Source organism: Melanostigma gelatinosum, assembly GCF_949748355.1.
Source record: "Melanostigma gelatinosum genome assembly, chromosome: 22".
NCBI classification, from domain to species: Eukaryota; Metazoa; Chordata; class Actinopteri; order Perciformes; family Zoarcidae; genus Melanostigma; species Melanostigma gelatinosum.
In genome coordinates this window covers 14904425-14923489 of record NC_136655.1, presented here as the reverse complement: position 1 = coordinate 14923489, position 19065 = coordinate 14904425, and the positions used below count along the sequence as shown (strand labels likewise).

The window sequence follows — 19065 nt, the reverse complement described above, 5'->3', positions numbered from 1 at the left end:
TAGGCGATTTGGCCAATGGGCTCCACCTCTTTTGCTCTCCGCATGGACTGTTTGTCGACATTTTATTGACGCCTTGTCATATGTGATTGGTCGATATACTCAAACTACAAACGAAAAAATAATGCTTCCGATCGCAAAAGTGCGTCCTGTTGCCTTTTGTCTAGAGATTGTAAGCGGGATGGATGAGTAGAACTTAAGCGGGGGTATAACAGTTTTTAAAACAATGGAAAACATTTGACCACCAACTCTTTAAAACATACATTTATGTGAATATTTCATACATTTACATTCTATTCAGAAAAACATATTTTAAATCGTTGTTTTGTACAGTGTTAATCTGAAATCAAACATATATGAGAGTAACATAGCAGAGGACTGTTCTGTCTGGTGATTAACAAAGCAGAATGTTTCATTGAATGTGATTAATGTCGGCCTTATCTGCTAAAAATCCAGCAGCCTTTCAAAGAAATAAATCAATTGTAATTGAAAGGGAAGATGCATTGGTGCAACGCTAAATGTCCTATTCATCACATTTAGTAAACGTAAAATACATTTCCAAGAGACAAGTGACAGGAAAATGAGGAAATAAAAACTTTGTTTTTGGTCTAATGAAATCACATATCCTATTTTTTTTTCACTTTAATGTGTTAGCTTTCTATAGAAGTCCTGCTAGCATGGCTAAAACTGTGTATTTGTTCACACATATGAAAGCAGCATATGGTGGATCAGTACGGTCGGGAACATAAAGTGAGAACACAGAACAGTTTCATTAAATCTTGGCAGTGACTTCTTCAACCTCCTTTGCATCTTTATCAAGAGATCAATGATCATTTATTGAAATAAAACACCTACATCACAGAGACACATGCAGAAACTCATCAGCACTTCATTCTCACTTCTTTCATTTGATCAGTAGGCTGTGTTGAGTATGATCTATAAATACACCTGTATCAGTCAGTTATATTTCAGTCAGTTATATTTCAGCTCTCAGCTGTCAGCCGGGCAGGTCGTGACTTGTCCTTTTTCAAGTTGCCAGGGAGTCAGCTGAAGCTGTTTGGGCCCCAACAGCCAGCAGCGTCTCTAACAGGTCTCTACCGTTTAAATAATGTCACAACACAACACTCGAATCTGATTGGGCCGTTGAAGGCATTGTGCGTCCTAAGATACCAATCTGTCAAGGGGTTTGACAGATTGGCATCAACACGCAACCTAAACAAGAACAGAAATGAAAACCGCTAAATCATATCAGCGATGCTATTTCTTAAGGCACAAACACGGGTTTTAGTGTTGTTTGAACCAAACAACCAACTTGATGACATCAACTCTGTTGGGCCTTTTTTATCCGACCTTTTTATAACAAGCAATTCATCAAGACAATAATCTACAATGTTATCCATGAGGACATTGTTAGTTTAAGCAACAGTAATTCACATCACAAAAACTTAGACTGCAGTTTTGAGGATGAACAGCATCACATTAGGTGTTATGCTCACAGCTCAGCTCAGCTACAGCGTAACCATGGATGCTCAACACATTTTGGGCAAGAGTTTGTGAATTCGTCTTGAAAAAAGCATTTTTCAGAGAAGTAATCCCAGTTATCTACTTTTAATAATATTTTTCCAGTGCGGTATTGATATTAAATTATTAGAGCACATTTTCCTCCCAGTAAAATGCTGCTTGTATATTCATCCCTTACTTACATTGGCTTTAAGTGCATTCATCCATAGCAGCTTACTTTAAATGTGCAACATGAAGCTTCATTTCTTCAATAATAGTTGTTTAGGTAACGAGGCATAGAAGTTACAATGCAACAAAACACCGCGCCACAAAGGTGAACAGCTGTAACTGCATTTGGGTTTTTTAAAGGTCAAAGGTCATTACAATGTACCTTTCTGAAAGTAGCTGAAGAACCTACTGTAAATCGGTAAGAAGTGAAAGCTAATTGGTCGTATTTTTGCAACATCAGTGCGCAGCAGCAGAGCTTTGCTTCCGCCATTTTGGATTGAGGAGACTACCATATGATCAGTCAGTAAAACGCAGTGGCGGCCGTGCATTTTATACCTGGGCCTTCACTGCTGTCCTGCAGCTGAATACACGTATTCGTATTCAACCGTTCGGTACGAGGCTTACGAACCGAAAAATACGTTTGAATAATACTGGTGCATTTGGAAAATGCAGAAGCTTAAATTGTGGGAAACATAATGCATATAAATTTCGTTTCACGATAGTCACGTGCTCGCCCACTGACCAATCACAGCGCACGCTGCACCTCACTGCAGCGCTGCTCCTTAAAACTGAGCTGCCCGTTAATGCTGACGTACTTGTAGGCCAGCTAGCAGGCTCTGGCACGTCAAAGAATACACCCAACATGTCAAACTAAAGATCTGATTGGTTGAAGACTATGACAATCAACAATATCGTCCCCATTTACTTAAACTGGTGAAATCTGCTTGGATAAAAGCTCTACTTAAAACATGCTGCACAGGAAGCAGCGCAACTGAGGAAGACAGTAGCTGTGTAATGAGAAAATAAGATAGTGGGAAAAATATTTTTATAAATTATAATACATGTGGTGTGTTTAATAAAAATATTAAATTATAAAATAGATAACTTTGTGATTCTGTTTAGGCCAGCAGAGAAGGCCTTGCTGGCCCTGACGGCCCACCACTGGTAAAACGGAACACTCACTACAACCATAAGAGACTTGAGACTTGACTTGGACTTGTGATCAAAGACTTTAGACTTGACTTGGACTTGTCCCTCAAATACTTGAGACTTGACTTGTCCCTTAAGACTTTATACTTGACTTGAACTTGTCCCTCAAAGACTTCAGACTTGACTTGTCCCTTAAAGATGTTATACTTGAACTTGGCCCCCAACGACTTTAGACTTGACTTGTCCCTTAACGACGTTAGACTTGAACGTGACCCTCAAAGACTTGAGACTTGAACTTGTCCCTCAAAGACTTGAGACTTGAACTTGTCCCTCAAATTACTTCAAATGACCTCAAATGGCCCCCAAAAACTTTTATCTACCTAAAAAGAAAAATTATCCGTTGATTTACAGACGTCTCTTTCCACATCCATGGCCACATCCATCACCTTGAAATGTTTTTCTGTTGTGATAATTTGCATGAAACGGTGAGTAGGCCTCGTCCTGCTCCCTTCTCGTCTTCCTCCTTCCCTCCATCCGTCTCGGTGTAACTCATTCAGTCATCAGGTCTCTGACGTATGAATCAATTGGACATTCATCCGTATCCTTTTTACAGAAGCTTTGATGGAAGATAAAGTAGGTCGTCAACATTAGCAGTGACAGATGCAATGAATGCACAGCGGGCATCTGCAGAATATTATCCACAGAAAATTGTGATGTCTGGTCATCAGAAAGTTAACATGAGCGAGTGGGAACATATTAGCCGATACGCCACTGGCAGACTACTTTGCCGGGAGGAGAGCAGACGGGAGCTCCGGAGAGGACGGCTGGCTTGTTGGTTAGCTAGCTTGTCCATCTCCACAGCTGGCTAGTTAGCTACCTAGTCTCGGAGCTCCTGCCTGCTCTCCCAGCAGACCAAAGACAGAAAAGTGATGAGCCAGAAGCCATTGTAGTCCACCTCTAAATTAATTGTGGAGGAGAATCTCATATTTTTTTGAAAAAATAGCAAGGCCCTTAATGTTATTCAGCTCTTTTGACCCGAAAAGATACAGCAATATACTCCCTGCCAATGTTCCCTCTAAGCTGCGCGCTTGAGCAATCGCGCACTGCTCGCACATTCTCAGCGCACAAGAAAATCTATGCAGCGCATAAAATAAAATTCAACATAAACGTATTAATTAATATCTAATATTAGTCCTAATCTTATCTAATCAATTAAACCAATAATAATAATAATAATAATAATAATAATAATTTTGTTTTCTGTACTATTTTGCAACGTAACTCAGTGAGTGACAGGTGTCCAGCCAATGATACGATTCGGTTCACTTACGCTACGCAGCCAATCATAGCATTGACACTATTGCCCTGCCCATTCGCGCCGTGCAGGTTAGCTAGCTAACAACAGTGCGGCGGAGTTACGAGACGCAAATGCTAACCCCTTATCATGGCGAAACGAACGGGCAGCGACACATCCACTCACCAAGCCATTGGAAAAAAGAAATGTGGTTCTTTTAAGCTTCCAGTGCAGATTGTGAAAGAGGATTCAGTTTAATGAATCGTATCAAAACAGCATCCAGAAATCGTCTTGAAGTGGCACATTTGGACCAGCTGATGCACATAAAGTCAAAGCAAGAAGCAGACGAAGCCATCAACCTGGACAAAGTGTACAACCATTGGAGAAGTGAGAAGGACAGACGTGAAAAATAAGGTAAAATTTAAGTCAGATTTGTGCATATTCTAGTGACATTTATTAAGATTTTTTACTTATGGATATTAATCATTAAATTATGTTACTACTAGATAATTTATGGGTAGTAGAAATGATAATAAAAAACTGAGTAATTACATATTTTACAGACAGAGTTACAGGAATTTACACTGTAACACAAGCTACAGCACACGTCATTGTGCAAAATGTGAATGTTTTAATGTGAACAAAATGTTATGTCTGAAAGGTGTATATGTATCATTTCTTCCAGAACAGGACCCTCACACAGGCCACAACAGGACCTCACACAGGCCAAAGCAAGACTCTTCCCATGGCCAAGCAGGACTGTCACATAAAACATACTACACATCTCATGAACAACAAGATTTTTGTCTTTTTCCTTTAAAGTTTGTCAAATCACTTATATTAAAAGTAAACTAGTGAAAATTGCTGCTGTAATTTGATTCTTTTAATAAGCCATGTAACTTGCTATGATCCAAGGTTTTGAACAGGTGTGATACTGGTGTGTGGCCACAGCGTGCACATCTGATGTTGCTCACAGTGGTCCTCAGTGTGCTCAGGGAGCTTGTGTGTATGCCCAGACACATGAAAAATTAGAGGGAACATTGCTCCCTGCAATATCTCACTCTAATAAAATGTCAATAATAACTAATAAGCATAAAGATTATAATGTCTGTTGTGTTCTACAATAGCATATGAATCCTAGTACCTTCTAGCTAATTTTGAAAAGGAAAACCCTTCTACAATGGAGCGACTGTTCAAACACGTGAAAGGCAAATAGTGTCAATGAATGCCATATTCTTTTGAATCTATTTGATCATATTTACTTTTTTACACACAAAGGTAGAATGTAATACACGTCTGGAAAGAAAAACAGTTCAAACACTCTAATCTGCCTTACCCCAAATTTTAGACTACCCTCCCTTCAGCACACCCATTAAATCAAAACAACAGAAAAACAATATAACCCTCACCTATTTCCGGCCATCCCAGTAATTTACATATGTTCCCTTACATCACCTGCAAAACCCCCTAACGACAATTGAACTATTGGAAACTGAATGGAAATTGACAACTTGACCCCAAATGTAAATCTATGGATTAGTCCTGTTGATGGGATTGGTAAACAAACAACCTTTATCCAAACATGGAGATTAATATTGATTCAAGGGGGGTGAAACGATGAGCCGTGCAGAGTCGGTACTCTGCAGAATGAAATGGAAAATGATGTAGCCGACGTGGAGAGATGGATTAAAGGAAAACAGCCACCAGCTCTGTCCTGCGTGATGCTCAAACAGGGATGTCATTTTCAGAGTCCAACCAGGGTCATTTCATCTGTTTACAGTCAATATTGTGTTATTTCAACCATGAACAAGGAGCCTCTACACAATTTCACCAATGGATCATTTCAGCAGATCAACATCGGGACTTTGCTCTACTGCTGATGCGTTGGGTGTACCCAGGAAACAGGTACCCAAGTCAATAATTGACGAACTGTGGAATAGATAATAACTGTGAATGAATAAAAAAAGGATTGAGATGATTTGTCTGCCATAAAAATTGCTCTCTGTGTTGAATTATAAATTCCATAACGCCATGACTGTACTTCCATCCCGCTGTGACTGTAATAAAGTTTATATTTACCTAATACCTTCACAACTGTTGTTATTGTTTTTAGAGATGTATGGTACTGATTTTGCCAGAGTCCTAATCCATAGCCTTTAGATGCAGAGCAATCTTATTAGCATTCATTTTCAGGGGTGTTGCATCCCAAAAGCTCGGACATTCACATAAACAAACACGCGGTACAAAACAGTAGAGGGCAAAAATGTTAGGGTTATTACCAGCTTGGCGCTAGATGCATTTTCAAATCCATTTTCTTTCCGTAAAAGGTGACTCATAATACAAAATGAATCATCGCAGACTTCGATTTGAGCGGGAATGATACCGCTTCATATTCTCATCCGCAGTTTGATGTTATTCTATTTCACCTGGCAAGCAGCACAATATCAAAGAATATCAGAGGAAAACAATTTGGTGGGAATCGCCGTGGAGCCGGCCAGCCGGCTGCTCGTTAGGGTTCACGCCTGTGATGTATGGGTAATGGAGAGAGTTGGGAGCCTGCAGGAGTCAAGTCACATTTACTCAACTGAGCCTCCACACTGAATCTCAAATACCAGCAGCTGCTGCTGTGTGGTCTGGTTTCGCTTTGTTTTCTGTTCATTTGTATTGCAGACGTGTCTTGTCGAGATTAAACTCAATTTAGGTTAAAAATGTCTCACAAAGGATTCCCATTAAAATCAAAAGAACCCCCTCCAGACAGTTTTAGAATTACTGCAAGACTAAAATGTTTACAGTCTTATGATTGTTGCATTTTGGTTTTAGTGCCAATGCCTTGGCTGCTGATGGGCCAACTCAACATTCACTGTAAATCCATCTTGCTTGGACACACTTAATCCATGTCATCAAACAGTGGTGGACTCTGAAAAAGGGCACCAGCTGCAAAAGAGTGTGGAGAAAGATTTCAAGCATGTAGAAATTTACAACATTTTCTTGTTTTAGCCAAAACAGATCTGGCAATTCATTCAAAAGTATATGAAAGACTGGGATACAAACAAGGCACTTTGCTCCTGTCCTGTCAGCTACTCCAGGGTCTGGGAAATATTTTTCACCTGGTCGAAAATCTTCCAGGTGAAGCCTGAGCACCCCCTGACTGTGCAGCCGCAACAAGATGTCAAACTCAACCGGCATGGTGTGAAATGACGAAGGTTTCACGTCATCGTAGTAGTGGTGAGACAAGGCATAGAGTCCATGTGGGTGATTACTGAAGGGCCAGAACCCATACAGATGTATATTGGCACAGTGTTCCAGCGCCAGGCTTACCATGAATAGGCCGGTGCTGGGCCTTGGTGCTCGTAGGCCTTGAGAGCGCCAGAAGAGGGTCAGATTTTGGAGGTACTCAGGGTTGCAGAAGACGGGCAGGATGGGGCTTTCTAAGTCCTCAATACTGTAGGCGGCCCGCATGCACAAGGGAGTGCTGAAGCCAAAGGAGAAGGGGTGAAGGAGCAGCATGGAGTTGCCATAGCTATGCAGCCTCTCCACAAACGGACGGCGACGCGCCATCAGAGATCCATACCTGGAAATAATCACCAGATGTCAAGCAACATGACAAAAGGGAACATTTAAAGGGGCAGTGATTAATCCTTTCGCTTACTTATGTATTAGGATGGTAGGATTTTCTGTCACAAGGTCAGTCTTGATGCCCACATTCTTCCCATAGCCTTCGTCCAAGGGAGGTAGGTTGCACCTGAACGAGCAACAAAGAAGATGTCGGGATTGTTATGTAGAATTTCCACAGAGATGAGTTTAATTCTGTTGATTAAGACTGTCCACTACACTGGACACCTTTCTCGCCTGATAATAAAGCTGAATTAATCATCTTTCCACAGTTGCTGTTGGTCAAGATCCCACTATTCCCAACAACAGCACATGTGTCCCATTTGGATGCTCCTGGAATCAGCACCAACGGGAAATGTATTACAAAAAACAACAACTGAGCTGATTGTTGATTTTAGAAAAAAGGACTCAAAGACACATACCCCTGTCTAGATCAATGGATCTGAAGTGGAGCAAGCTCCTCAGAATCAGTATCACCAACACCTGACACAGTCAGCTAATAAATGGCTGTATTTCTTCCTCATCAACGAAACTTAAGAAGTAAAAATTCCTGTGCCAAGTTCTCGCTAACATTTACAGAGGAGGTATAGAAACAGAACAGAACATCATTGGTTCCAATCTACCGAGCATCAGTGATATTGGTGACAAGAGGGACCTGCAAAAAGCCTAATGGATATTAAATACCCGCCTCAGCCACAGCCTGTTTACTCTACTGATAGAGATACAGAGGTATCAACTGCCATACCATCAGACTTCAGGGCAGCTTCTTTCCTCAGGCTGTGAGACTCCTAAATTCATCCTCCACCATATCACATATACATTTGTTGTGTCTTTTTCTTATGTAGCAAAATGTGACTGAAAACTACATTTTGTTGCGCAACCCTGTTGTACAATGACAATAAATGAACCTTGTAACCTTGTGGTAAAATGTTTGAAGAGCAATCAAGTCACCAAACAAGCAGCAGATATTGTGGTACATATTCATGAATGACAAACAACATACCTTTGGAAAGGTGCTAAAAAGCTCCGGAGTCACCTGGAGGATGAGGGCTATCACCGTGGTGCAGTGTATTAGTAAAGTGACAGCTGAGGGGATGAAGCTGTTCGTGAGCCTGCTGGTCCTGGAACGGAGACTCCTATAGCGCCTCCCAGAGGGGAGGAAGTCAAACAGTCTATGGGCGGGGTGTGAGGTGTCCCTGACGATGCTGCGCAACCTCCGCAGGCAGCGCTTGAGGTGGACGGTCTCGATGGCAGGGAGTGGAGTAGCGGTGATGCATTGAGCAGTTTTTATCACCCTCTGCAGTGCTTTTCGGTCCGAGACCGATACCGTACCAAACTGTGATGCAGCTTGTAAGGATGCTCTCGATGGTGCAGCGGTAGAAGTTCTCCAGGATCAGAGGAGACATGTGGATTTTCTTCAGTCTCCTCAGGAAGAAGAGACGCTGGTGTGCCTTCTTGACCAGGGTTGAGGTGTTGAGGATCCAAGAGAGGTCCTCTGAGATGTGGACACCCAGAAACCTAAAGCTGGTGACACGCTCAACCTCCGTTCCATTGATATGGATGGGAGTGTGTGTGCAGCCTTTGGTCTTTCTGAAGTCCACAATAAGCTCCTTGGTCTTTTTGGTGTTGAGGGCCAGGTTGTTGTTGGCGCACCACACCGTCAGGTGCCGCACCTCCTCCCTGTAGGCCGACTCATCGTTGTTGTTGCACTTGCCAGCGATATCATTCATACCATCTCTTCCCACTGAACTAAAAATCCACTAAGACCCGCTAACATCCGGCTTTTGTCTTCAGTGGGAAAGGTCAATTGGCATTCATTTAGCGCACCGTTAGCTGCGAGCCACTGGCTCAGTCGTCACCACGTTGAGAGCCATGTGGAGGCAATATACAGTATATGCTCTGAATTTCAACTTCAGCACCTTTAAGTCGTACTTGAGTTAATGTACATTAAAAACATATAGCATGAGGAGTGCGTGTTAGCCTGGAGAGAATTTATATTCTGATCATGTGGACATGGACGCTGGCAGTGTTTGAAGTAGTCTTTGGGGATATCTCCAGTGTAGTTATGGTGTGAGGGGATTTCATAAACAACCTCCAAAGCCCAACGTGTCCTTCCTTCCTCTTTACATTTGGTTTGCTCATTGTGATCAATGTGGAATCAGTCACTTGAGCATTTGTCAGGCTACAATGACCTTTGACCTGCTTCAAACTGTTAATGCAACTGCTATATTAAATGTTTGAGTATGTCTTCATGTTTTAAAAAATGGCACATGCTAAATGCCTGGAGTGTAAATTACAATTGCTTCTGTTAAAGGCTGATTCGGTACGACTCGGTGATATTGTCTGTGCACCGCAAAGCAGAAATATTCATTCGGAATTCTTCACCTCTGGAAAAATTTGAATGGTTTCATCTAATGTTGGTGCTACAGTAGAAGTACATGTATGCACATGGTAGGGATGTGCACACAGCTATTTGGCAGCAAAATGATTTGTTATTGCATCTGTTTTCAAACCACATCCAAAAGAATTCCATTTTGGTGTCCCGACTTTCTAAAATCAATCTGGATACAATTTGGATATGCCACAAGAACGGATTTGAGTTGGCAGTCTGATCAAGGCCTACAAACTCGTTGGACCAGGGAAGGATGCTTGAACTGCAAGTGATTGTGCATTCCAGATGGTGACAGACAGCACTTGTGCTTGAAATCGTGCTGTCTGCAAAAAGGAGAGTAGCTCAACATGACTATGAAAGCCCTGACCAAAATAGTCATACATTCTATGGTAAAAATGATTGTGAAAATAAATGATTCCCCTTTTTATCGAGGACCCCCCTGTCCTTCCTGAACACGTACTTTTAAAATATTTGTATGAAATAAGTATTCGTTGAAATGCATATATATATAAAACCATATTAGAATTCAGCTCTACCCCTAGTACATGGGCACTGCAGCTAATATGACAGATATTCCTCTGGAGATAAATGAGACATGCTGTCCTGACTTCTGATGCTGGGAATAGAAAATAGGCGTTGATAACTGGTTCAGTGAGTGGCTCCCTCTTTCATGTTGGCACGGCTCTATGACAGAGAGGCAGCCTGTTCTGTGCTCACACATGAGATCTGAGGCAGATTTCAATAAACACGGCGGAACTTTAATCCTATAGCTCCAGTGTCATATTGATGCAAATTGAATTAAATGAAGTGAATTTTTGATATTTAGTGGAGGTCTTGTCACATGCAATACTTAGTAGCAGAGACATGCAGCAACATCAGCAGTTTGTGATTTGGTAAAGGTGATTCCTTTTATATAAGCTCTGTTCAGAGGGAGGGTTTGAGACTTGCACTTAAAGGTTTAATACACAGTTCAAATCTGTGACACAGGTAAAGCTCCTCTGCTGCCTCACCCGAGTCGCCTCAGCTCCACCAATGATCCATCTCTTTGCCCATTTTTACATCAGCCAGGAGTTTGTCACTGCCAAGATGGCCAGGGCCGGAGCCACCCACATTGAGCTCCTCGGAAATGTGTCACTTTCCCAGTGGGAACAGACTACATAGTTCAAGTAAGTTGGAATTTTCTTTTTACTGATGTGTAGTTCACAAATTGCAAGCTGTAATTTCTTTCCGAACGTGCTATAGCTTCACTTCCAGTTTGTCATGTACGTGCAGTGGTAGTGCACTAAAGATGACATTTGGAAACAACCATTGGACCAACGCAATGTCAACATTGTATTCTGGTTGTTGATTAAGCGAGGGTGCCTTCCCTTGCAGTGTGTTTTGGCCAATCACAGATTAGCATGGAAAAAATGGTTCACATGAATCAGACACAAGAGGTCCAGTCCTCCTCTGCCTCCCACTGACACTTTATTGTCCTGCAGGTGTTCCAGGATTTCAATCAGAATTTCAATTATGGATTTTTTTTTTCCAAAGAAGAGAGGAAAATATTTTTGCTCTAATATTTTGAACTTATTCTTGCCTCAGAGGAGGAACAACCTCAATTATCTTCAGTAACCTGGATGTTCGGGTTTAAATTTTTTCACCTTCAATTTTAAAGTCTGAATGTAATCAATTTCTTAACCTGACTTGAATCAGAATTTGAACCTTTTAAAAATATTACTTAAAATCAAGTTTTTGAAATTGCTCAACGTGTTAGTACCTCATGGGGAATTTAAAACAGTGGCGGCTAAATTTCAACATTCAGTTGCTTTTGAAAATTTCAATTATGTAATTTCTTTGCTTCAATAGGTTTTCAGCAAAGGACTGCTCAGTGTAATACAGTCATTGAGTGTAATGTAATCAAAGTGTGAAGTTTGATAAATACAGGCCCAGAAAAAGAGAAACACTTTGTCTTTTACTCTCTTGTCGTCTCGGCAGACTTCGCTGTCTTAATTTAAAAGTGTCCCCGTCCTCTTTGCTTTGTTTCCACAGTGAAGGTAGGCTGACAGGCCTGTTCAGTTGACTGCTGGTATCTGTAAGATATAACACATAGCCAATGAAAAGAAAAGCTTTAAGCTGCTGCTTCAATCAGAGGTCTTTAAGATTAGTGCTGATATAAAACACTAGATGGTGTTTTGAGCCATTTTCAACCATGAAATGCAGATTTTTTAAAAAGTAAGAAGAAATAAGAACATTATTTCGTAATGTTCTCATAACTTGAAAAAAAGAGCAAGTTTAAATGTCCCGTTAAACCCTGTTCATCACTGGCTTGACATTACTACACTGCTGCATATGACCTCACATTTATAGGACTGTGTGTTTCTAGGTTTCCAGACCTGTTTGTATTCCACAAGTGCTCCAAAGCAGAACTCTGGGATTTATCTCAGTGACAGAGTAGATAAGTTAAAGGCTTAAAGAAGCAGTTTGGGAACAGTCTATTACTGTAACTGATAATAGGTTCTGTCAGGGGAAGTAGATGTGGGAGCCTAACAGGGATTATTCCAAATTGTCTCCTGCATTTAAATGTTCAGAGGAAATGTCAAGTTCCTCTGTACATTTAAATGCAGAAGGCAGATGTGATCTGTGCTGCTCAGAACAGATAAATGGCTGGAGGCTGTGGTGAGGGTCTTATGAATATATATATATATATATATATATATATATATATATATATATATATATATATATATATATATAGGCAATAGGCTGTCATGTACCCTCTCTCCATTCAAGCAAAAGACAGCTGGGAGGAAACAACAGAAAAGAGTTCCACAGGAAATATAAACGATGTTCTATGATATGTTATCTATTTTCTATTCATGTTCTATGTTCTATGTTTTGATCTTTAATTGCATTATGGCCTAAACTGCATGTAAATGTGTTCCTGAGTTTCAACATTGACGCCCATTTTTCCTGTTAATTATGTGAGAGATTTCCCCACACTTGCATATTTTCTGACTCACTGTAGGGGACTGGGAGAGAGCCAGCCACGGTGTGTGCATCCACTGTTCCCTCTGCTGAATATGTCATTTATCTGTACACTACTTACTGTGTACTTCTATCTCAGAGGAATTAACATTTACCTGACAGAGAAAAGTTACTGAATATGTTGCAGATTCAGATTTAACTCACCAAATACATAACATTTAAAATGTAATAGCATATTACTAATTAAACTATCCAACATCAAATTAGAATTGAAAGTTAGGTAAGTTAAGTAAATTGTTTTGATAATGCCTCTTTGACTCAATTGAAGTATTAATGTAATTAATTAATGAATAGTTACTATTAACGTGTAATAGTTTTACTTTAGAAAACAAACTTTTGAAAGAGGCCTACTTCTTCTACCACTGCCTGTACCAACATTCTCAATTACAGTTCTGGTTTGGTCTCCACGCTCTACAACCGACCCCTTCCATGTTGTGCGTAGTGATGTGATTGATTGTCGACGTAATAATATTGATTAGTGCAGCTTCAAAGTCTGTCTGTGTGTGTATATGGCAAGTTAAAGAGGTGGCAAGTCGATAAAGGAAGCCGTAGCATTGAGGACCACACAGTAGTGTATCAAATGATAGTTTGACTTCTGCTTCTGTGATGGATGGCCTCGCACATCAGATGGCGGGTGCAGTCACCGGTCTCACGGCTCAAGGATGAAGAGATTCTCGTGCGTATACATATATATGCTGGTACCAAAGGCTCTGGGAAGCCACGTGGGCTCCTCCATCAGCTTCCGTCCCCCTGGACTGTGGCATCCTGTGGGGCTTGTCGGTGCCGGAGGTGCCTGCGACCTTCGACCTTCGACCATCAGTCTTACTCTGAGCTGTCAAAGAGGTAGGATTTAACTCCTAGCTTTGTGGAGAGAAGAGGAAACAGGCTCAGCATACAGGGATGTTTTGGAAACTCATACTTCTGCACTGAAACTCCACACAGTACACTTTCTAGTAACTTATGATCTTATTCAAATGCAGGCAACATCTGAGAGGATTTATGAGTTTACACCTGATGCCTCACCTGCTCAGCAGTCTGTAAAAAGGGAGGCTGTTTGCCAATAAACAGAATTTTGTGCTGCTTCTTGCTACTCAGGGTCATCGTAAAGAGATGGGAGGAAAACACAGCGCTCAGTTATAGGAACAGGGAGTCGGGAGAGTGGATGGGGAATAAATCAGTCAGTGACACAATATACTTTTAACCAACGTAAACACAAGGGACCCCTTACGTCTTGTGAACCCTTGAACTGAAGCTATGGCTTCTTGTCACAGGCTACACGTGTCCATGGGTTTGTGGGTTCAAACATAAACAACATAAATAAAAAATGTTCTGTCAGTCGCTATGTGAGTGTGTCCATCGCATATATCAAGAACCGTTAATTCAATCTACACACTTGGCGAATGTATTGTTGGGAACTCAAGGGAGAGCAGTGTCGAGTCAGAATCCGAACAGTTTAATGCCAAGTACGTTACACATACAAGGAATTTGACCAGGTGAACGGTGCATAACAATAAACACAGTGCAATAGTATGAGACATCATTTAAAAATTGATATTGCAATATTATTAAAGTGGCAAGTTGACACTTTAATAATATACTTGTTTTTGGTGCAATTCGGACACGTTGAATATTAATGGACTTTGAATAAACAAGCAAAAACAGCGCTCTGTTCAGCAACTTGTATTCACTGCACTTCTTTGCTGCTGGATGCTGGACAAAGCCTGCTCATGTGTCATGGATGGATCAAAACGTTACAACCAGAGTCTTCCTCACTTCTCAGGAGTCAACAGGAGCAGAGTTCATTTCACCGATGTTTCGTTACTTGAGTGTGTTTTTCCCCCGTGAGTAAGATTGTATTTCCTCATTGTTGTATTTTGTGAGTCACATCTGAATTTGCAACGTAGCCAGTGACATTTATCTGTCGGGTAAATGGCTACTGCAATGTTTTCTTCTGAAATAGACGTACAAAGTAAGAAGTATGCAGTTGATATTTTTCAAGTGCTTTGGGGCATTTGTAAGTTATTTCGGGGTAAAATTATTAAGGATAGTAACATAAGTATTTTTTTAATATCTAAAGAGCCCAATAAATAAATAGAACCTGAAACCTACGACGAGTACTAGGCGTCGTACCAGGACCACAAGGGTATTATGTCTGTATGTGAGTGCAAGTGCACCCTGCAGGATTTTATTTTTGAAGTTTAAATTAAATACACCTCATCTACAAGCATTGACAACCCTGGTTAAAAGTAGCTGTTGATGAAATGTATTCTCCTTTTTAAAATAGGAATCCATATGTTGCATCTTTTTAGCTGTAAATGGCTGTAGCCTACTAAAAAATGAATATTCAACACAGATGACAGCTTTTGTTCTATTCTGAGCACCTATCATTGGGTAGTTGGAAATGGCATGCATTTCATTTTATTTTCCTCTTGTTTCCTTGTTGCTTGTGTATTGTGATAAATGTGTTCTGAAAAGTGATAACATAAAACAAATTCCTCATGAATATTACATAATAATAGTTTTGCGCTGTTAGCAACACAATACAGATTGAGCCACAACTCAATTCACTATTTAACATCTAAATGTCGTAAACGTAATTCCCTCTTCTCCACTGGCAGTGTTTCAAATGATGGTGACACCCAAACAGTGCGAGTGCTTCGCGCCTGGTTTTTGTCCTGTTGGGTTTTAGTTATTCATTTTATGTGTCGTGGATTTGATTCAGTCCATTAGCCTGACCTTCAGTACCTTTCTGTGATGCTTTTATGGTTTGCAGATGGTGTAACGGCTCAGCTATGACGGATACGGTCGTCATTTATATTGTTGTTATTAACATGTTAAATGTATAAATATGGCCCCTGTCAGCCTGATGGCAGTTCTGCCCATTTGTGCTTTGCTTTGTTGGGAAGATGGATTTTTATATTCCAAAGAGAGCATTGGAAAAAATAAAAAAAGATTTATGGACACCATTGTTTCAGGGTCTATAACGTGCACTTTTGGAAGAATAACTGGTAGCAGTGGCAAATGTTTCTTTTACAACACCTTGTTGGTCTTTTCCAAATATTGCACTTTTAAAAGCTCATAACTACATCCTCCTGTTTACATCACTGTGATGGCATCTTAACACCTCATGTCTGAATAAGTCATTTTTACGCAAAAGTCTCAACTGCAGTCTTTGGCTGGTTCTAGTGACATTTCCCTTAAAACCCCTCCAACACGACTCAAGTCTGCATTGAATGCCAGGCGGCGGCGGCGGCAGCGGCAGCAGCAGCAGCAGCAGCAGCGGCGGCGGCAGCAGCGGCAGCAGCGGCGGCGGCGGCAGCAGCGGCGGCGGCGGCAGCAGCTGTGGTGGCGGCAGCGGCGGCGGCGGCGGCGGCGGCAGCAGCGGCGGCGGCAGCGGCAGCAGCAGCAGCAGCAGCACAAATACGATTAAATGCGCCCCTTGCTCTGGCTCACTGTGATAAATGTATCACCTAATTATCATCTTTTACGGGCAAAGAAAAACACAGTCATACTTCATAAACCATGAAACGCTGTGATGTGGATCATTTAAATTTGTTGTAGATTCCTCTCATGTCACCTTAAGGTGTGGTTAAGGGGCAACAGCATCAGACCAGTACTCCATCTTTATATTTTCAATCATGCCAGCTGGTTCAGAATTTGCCATCTAATAACGTTAAATGATAAAGTGATGGAGAAAAATGTGTGGTTTCAGGGAAAGCAGTTCCTGCGCTATAGGGCTGGGTGATATGGCCGAACAAGGACATTCAGATTTGTTTTACACCACATTTGAGTTAAGATGTTAATCTTGGTTTTTTTTCCTTAAAAACAATAGACATACAAAATACAAAGTATTATTCAAATAGTTCATTATTATTCAAAGTATTATTCAAATTCAAAATTGTTTTTATTTTAACAATGAAAATGATTAAATAAAGCAGACAAAGATTATTTCCCTGATGGGGCACTTGCAATAGAGAGGTGTTTCTTGGCTAAAATACAGCAAATGTGCATTAGCCTGTTGGATTGTCTCAGCCGACACACCATCCTGGTTTCATACACAACTCTCTCGGTTGCTGTTGTAGCTGACGTGGAACCATGAGTCTTCCAGCTCCGGCGATTCATTTGCACTCGGATTCTGCTCATAATGGATACTATGAGGAAAATGATTCTGCCAACGTTGCCTGCTTTTTAGCAAGTGTTTTGGGGCTGCCGCTGCAGCTGTCTTGTGTAACGTGCAGCACCACACACTTCTCCCGCTTTGCTGCGTGCCTCTGTTTGTGATGATGGAATAAACTGGAAGCAGTGGCCGTTCCACATCATTATTGCAGAGGTTAAAGTGAAAATATATATTTATTTTTAAACATCGTCCTAAACCCGTATTATGAATTAATTGATCAAATTGATTAATCGCCCATCTCTACCTTTCGCTCATGATGGTTATTAATTAAGGGTCCATTAAGGGTTAATTAAGATATGTTTTTAAATCCTTCACTGATGCAACCTGTGAACAAAGAAACCTTTACTGTTATTTGACTAGAGGACTAGAGGACACTAGAGGACAACATGCGAGATCATACCTCTGCCTACCTCTGCCAAAGACGTGTCTTTAGATACGGTAGTAGTAACAAACTAAGTTAGCTTAGCGTTAGTTAAAATGTTAGGGAGTTCAGGACTAAGTTTGCAGCTTCACCGACTTCACCGAGCTTCACCAACAATCAAGCTAATCCAAATTTGGGGCTTATATTAACCGAAAAAGGAAAAGCTATGGTTTAAATTGAATCGCCAACCAAAAAGAGACCAATGCAAGGTTGATCAGGTTATCCTGTTTATCATTTGACAGCTTGGGTTCCCACATCATTTTTTCCCCAAAGACTCCACGTTGAGAAAATATACCTGTTCCACACTGCTAACTCTTACAGATGCTGTATATCATTTTGGAAAAACCCACAACTAATCAGCACCCACTGAAAAAGGCCCCATAGTGAACTGGCCTTAAGAAAACCAATGACATGATCTTTCCAATTTAGTATGTGTAAGAGAGGGAAGTGCCACCACCACCACTACTACTACTAATAATACAAATAATAAGCATAATATAGTGACAATCATTTCATAACTAATCAGGATTTTTGTCTTTAGAATGAGTGGACATCACAGATCAGAACGGATGGTTGAGATCAAGCTTAACGAGCTTAACAATTAGCACTGTGGGTTTAATTGGAGTCAATGGTGGGACTAGAAACAGAGACATATAGGAAGTCAACCTGTGCCCTCTGAATTGGACGGGTGTCTATTCAGTGTGGCAGTCATTCAGATTGGTGTACGGGTTAGCTGATGCAGATGACGGTAAAAGCCTTGGAGATAGATGTCTGGCTGGGAGCAGGCTGGCCAGTAGTTAGCAATTTTAATGATGTATTATAGGCTGCTTAGAGCTAGTGTTAAGAAGTTAAACAGGTCATAATTCCCTCTCTAATATCTTTTTATGTTGCTCCTTCAAACAACAATATTTATTCAAGTTTCTCACCAAAACAGATTTGAGAAGAATGCATTTAAATACATCACGAGAACTATAACTGACTTTCATCCAATACTAACTTTTACTAAATGGATATTGAACACACCATAATGGCAGTAAATGGATTCTCTGTACCAGAGCTGTATGGTTGCTCCGTACGTTCTAACAGCTGTTTCTATCAACGGTACTCGCTCTCCTCCTGATGATTTCAGACAGCACTAGACTACCAACTACCTAAGATTTCCCCGCGCGCACAGACAACGTGTTTCACAAGAGTCCTTTTCACAGGGCAACAAGGCAGGAATCAGGACAGCATAGATGTCGTAGCTTCTTCAATTCTTACGGTTATGAAGCCGTTACTTATATAAACACGGTTATGGAAAAAAAAGGTTCATCCTGTCATCCCAACTGGCTGTGGTACCATCCAGATGCTCATCTTTTTAACACGCTTTACTTAATAAAAGTCCCTTATTTAATTTCAGGAAAAAGTTAGTTGCGAGCTAAACGCCTTCACTGCATGCCGATAGACGTCAAAGCACCGGCCCCAGCTTCACCATGATGCAGATTTCA

General features: G+C 40.9%; 1 protein-coding gene across 1 annotated transcript; it reads right to left on the bottom strand.

Annotated features, from left to right (window-relative positions):
* Positions 1 to 6836: 6836 nt before the first annotated feature.
* LOC306796129 (alpha-2,8-sialyltransferase 8E-like) lies at positions 6837 to 9291 on the bottom strand (the record flags this gene model as incomplete). Its single annotated transcript, XM_079294904.1, has 5 exons — positions 6837 to 6866; positions 7031 to 7520; positions 7599 to 7691; positions 7783 to 7894; positions 8856 to 9291. 5 exons carry the CDS (start codon positions 9289 to 9291, stop codon positions 6837 to 6839), a joined length of 1161 nt encoding a protein of 386 aa, XP_079151030.1.
* Between the last annotated feature and the right edge of the window lie 9774 nt (positions 9292 to 19065).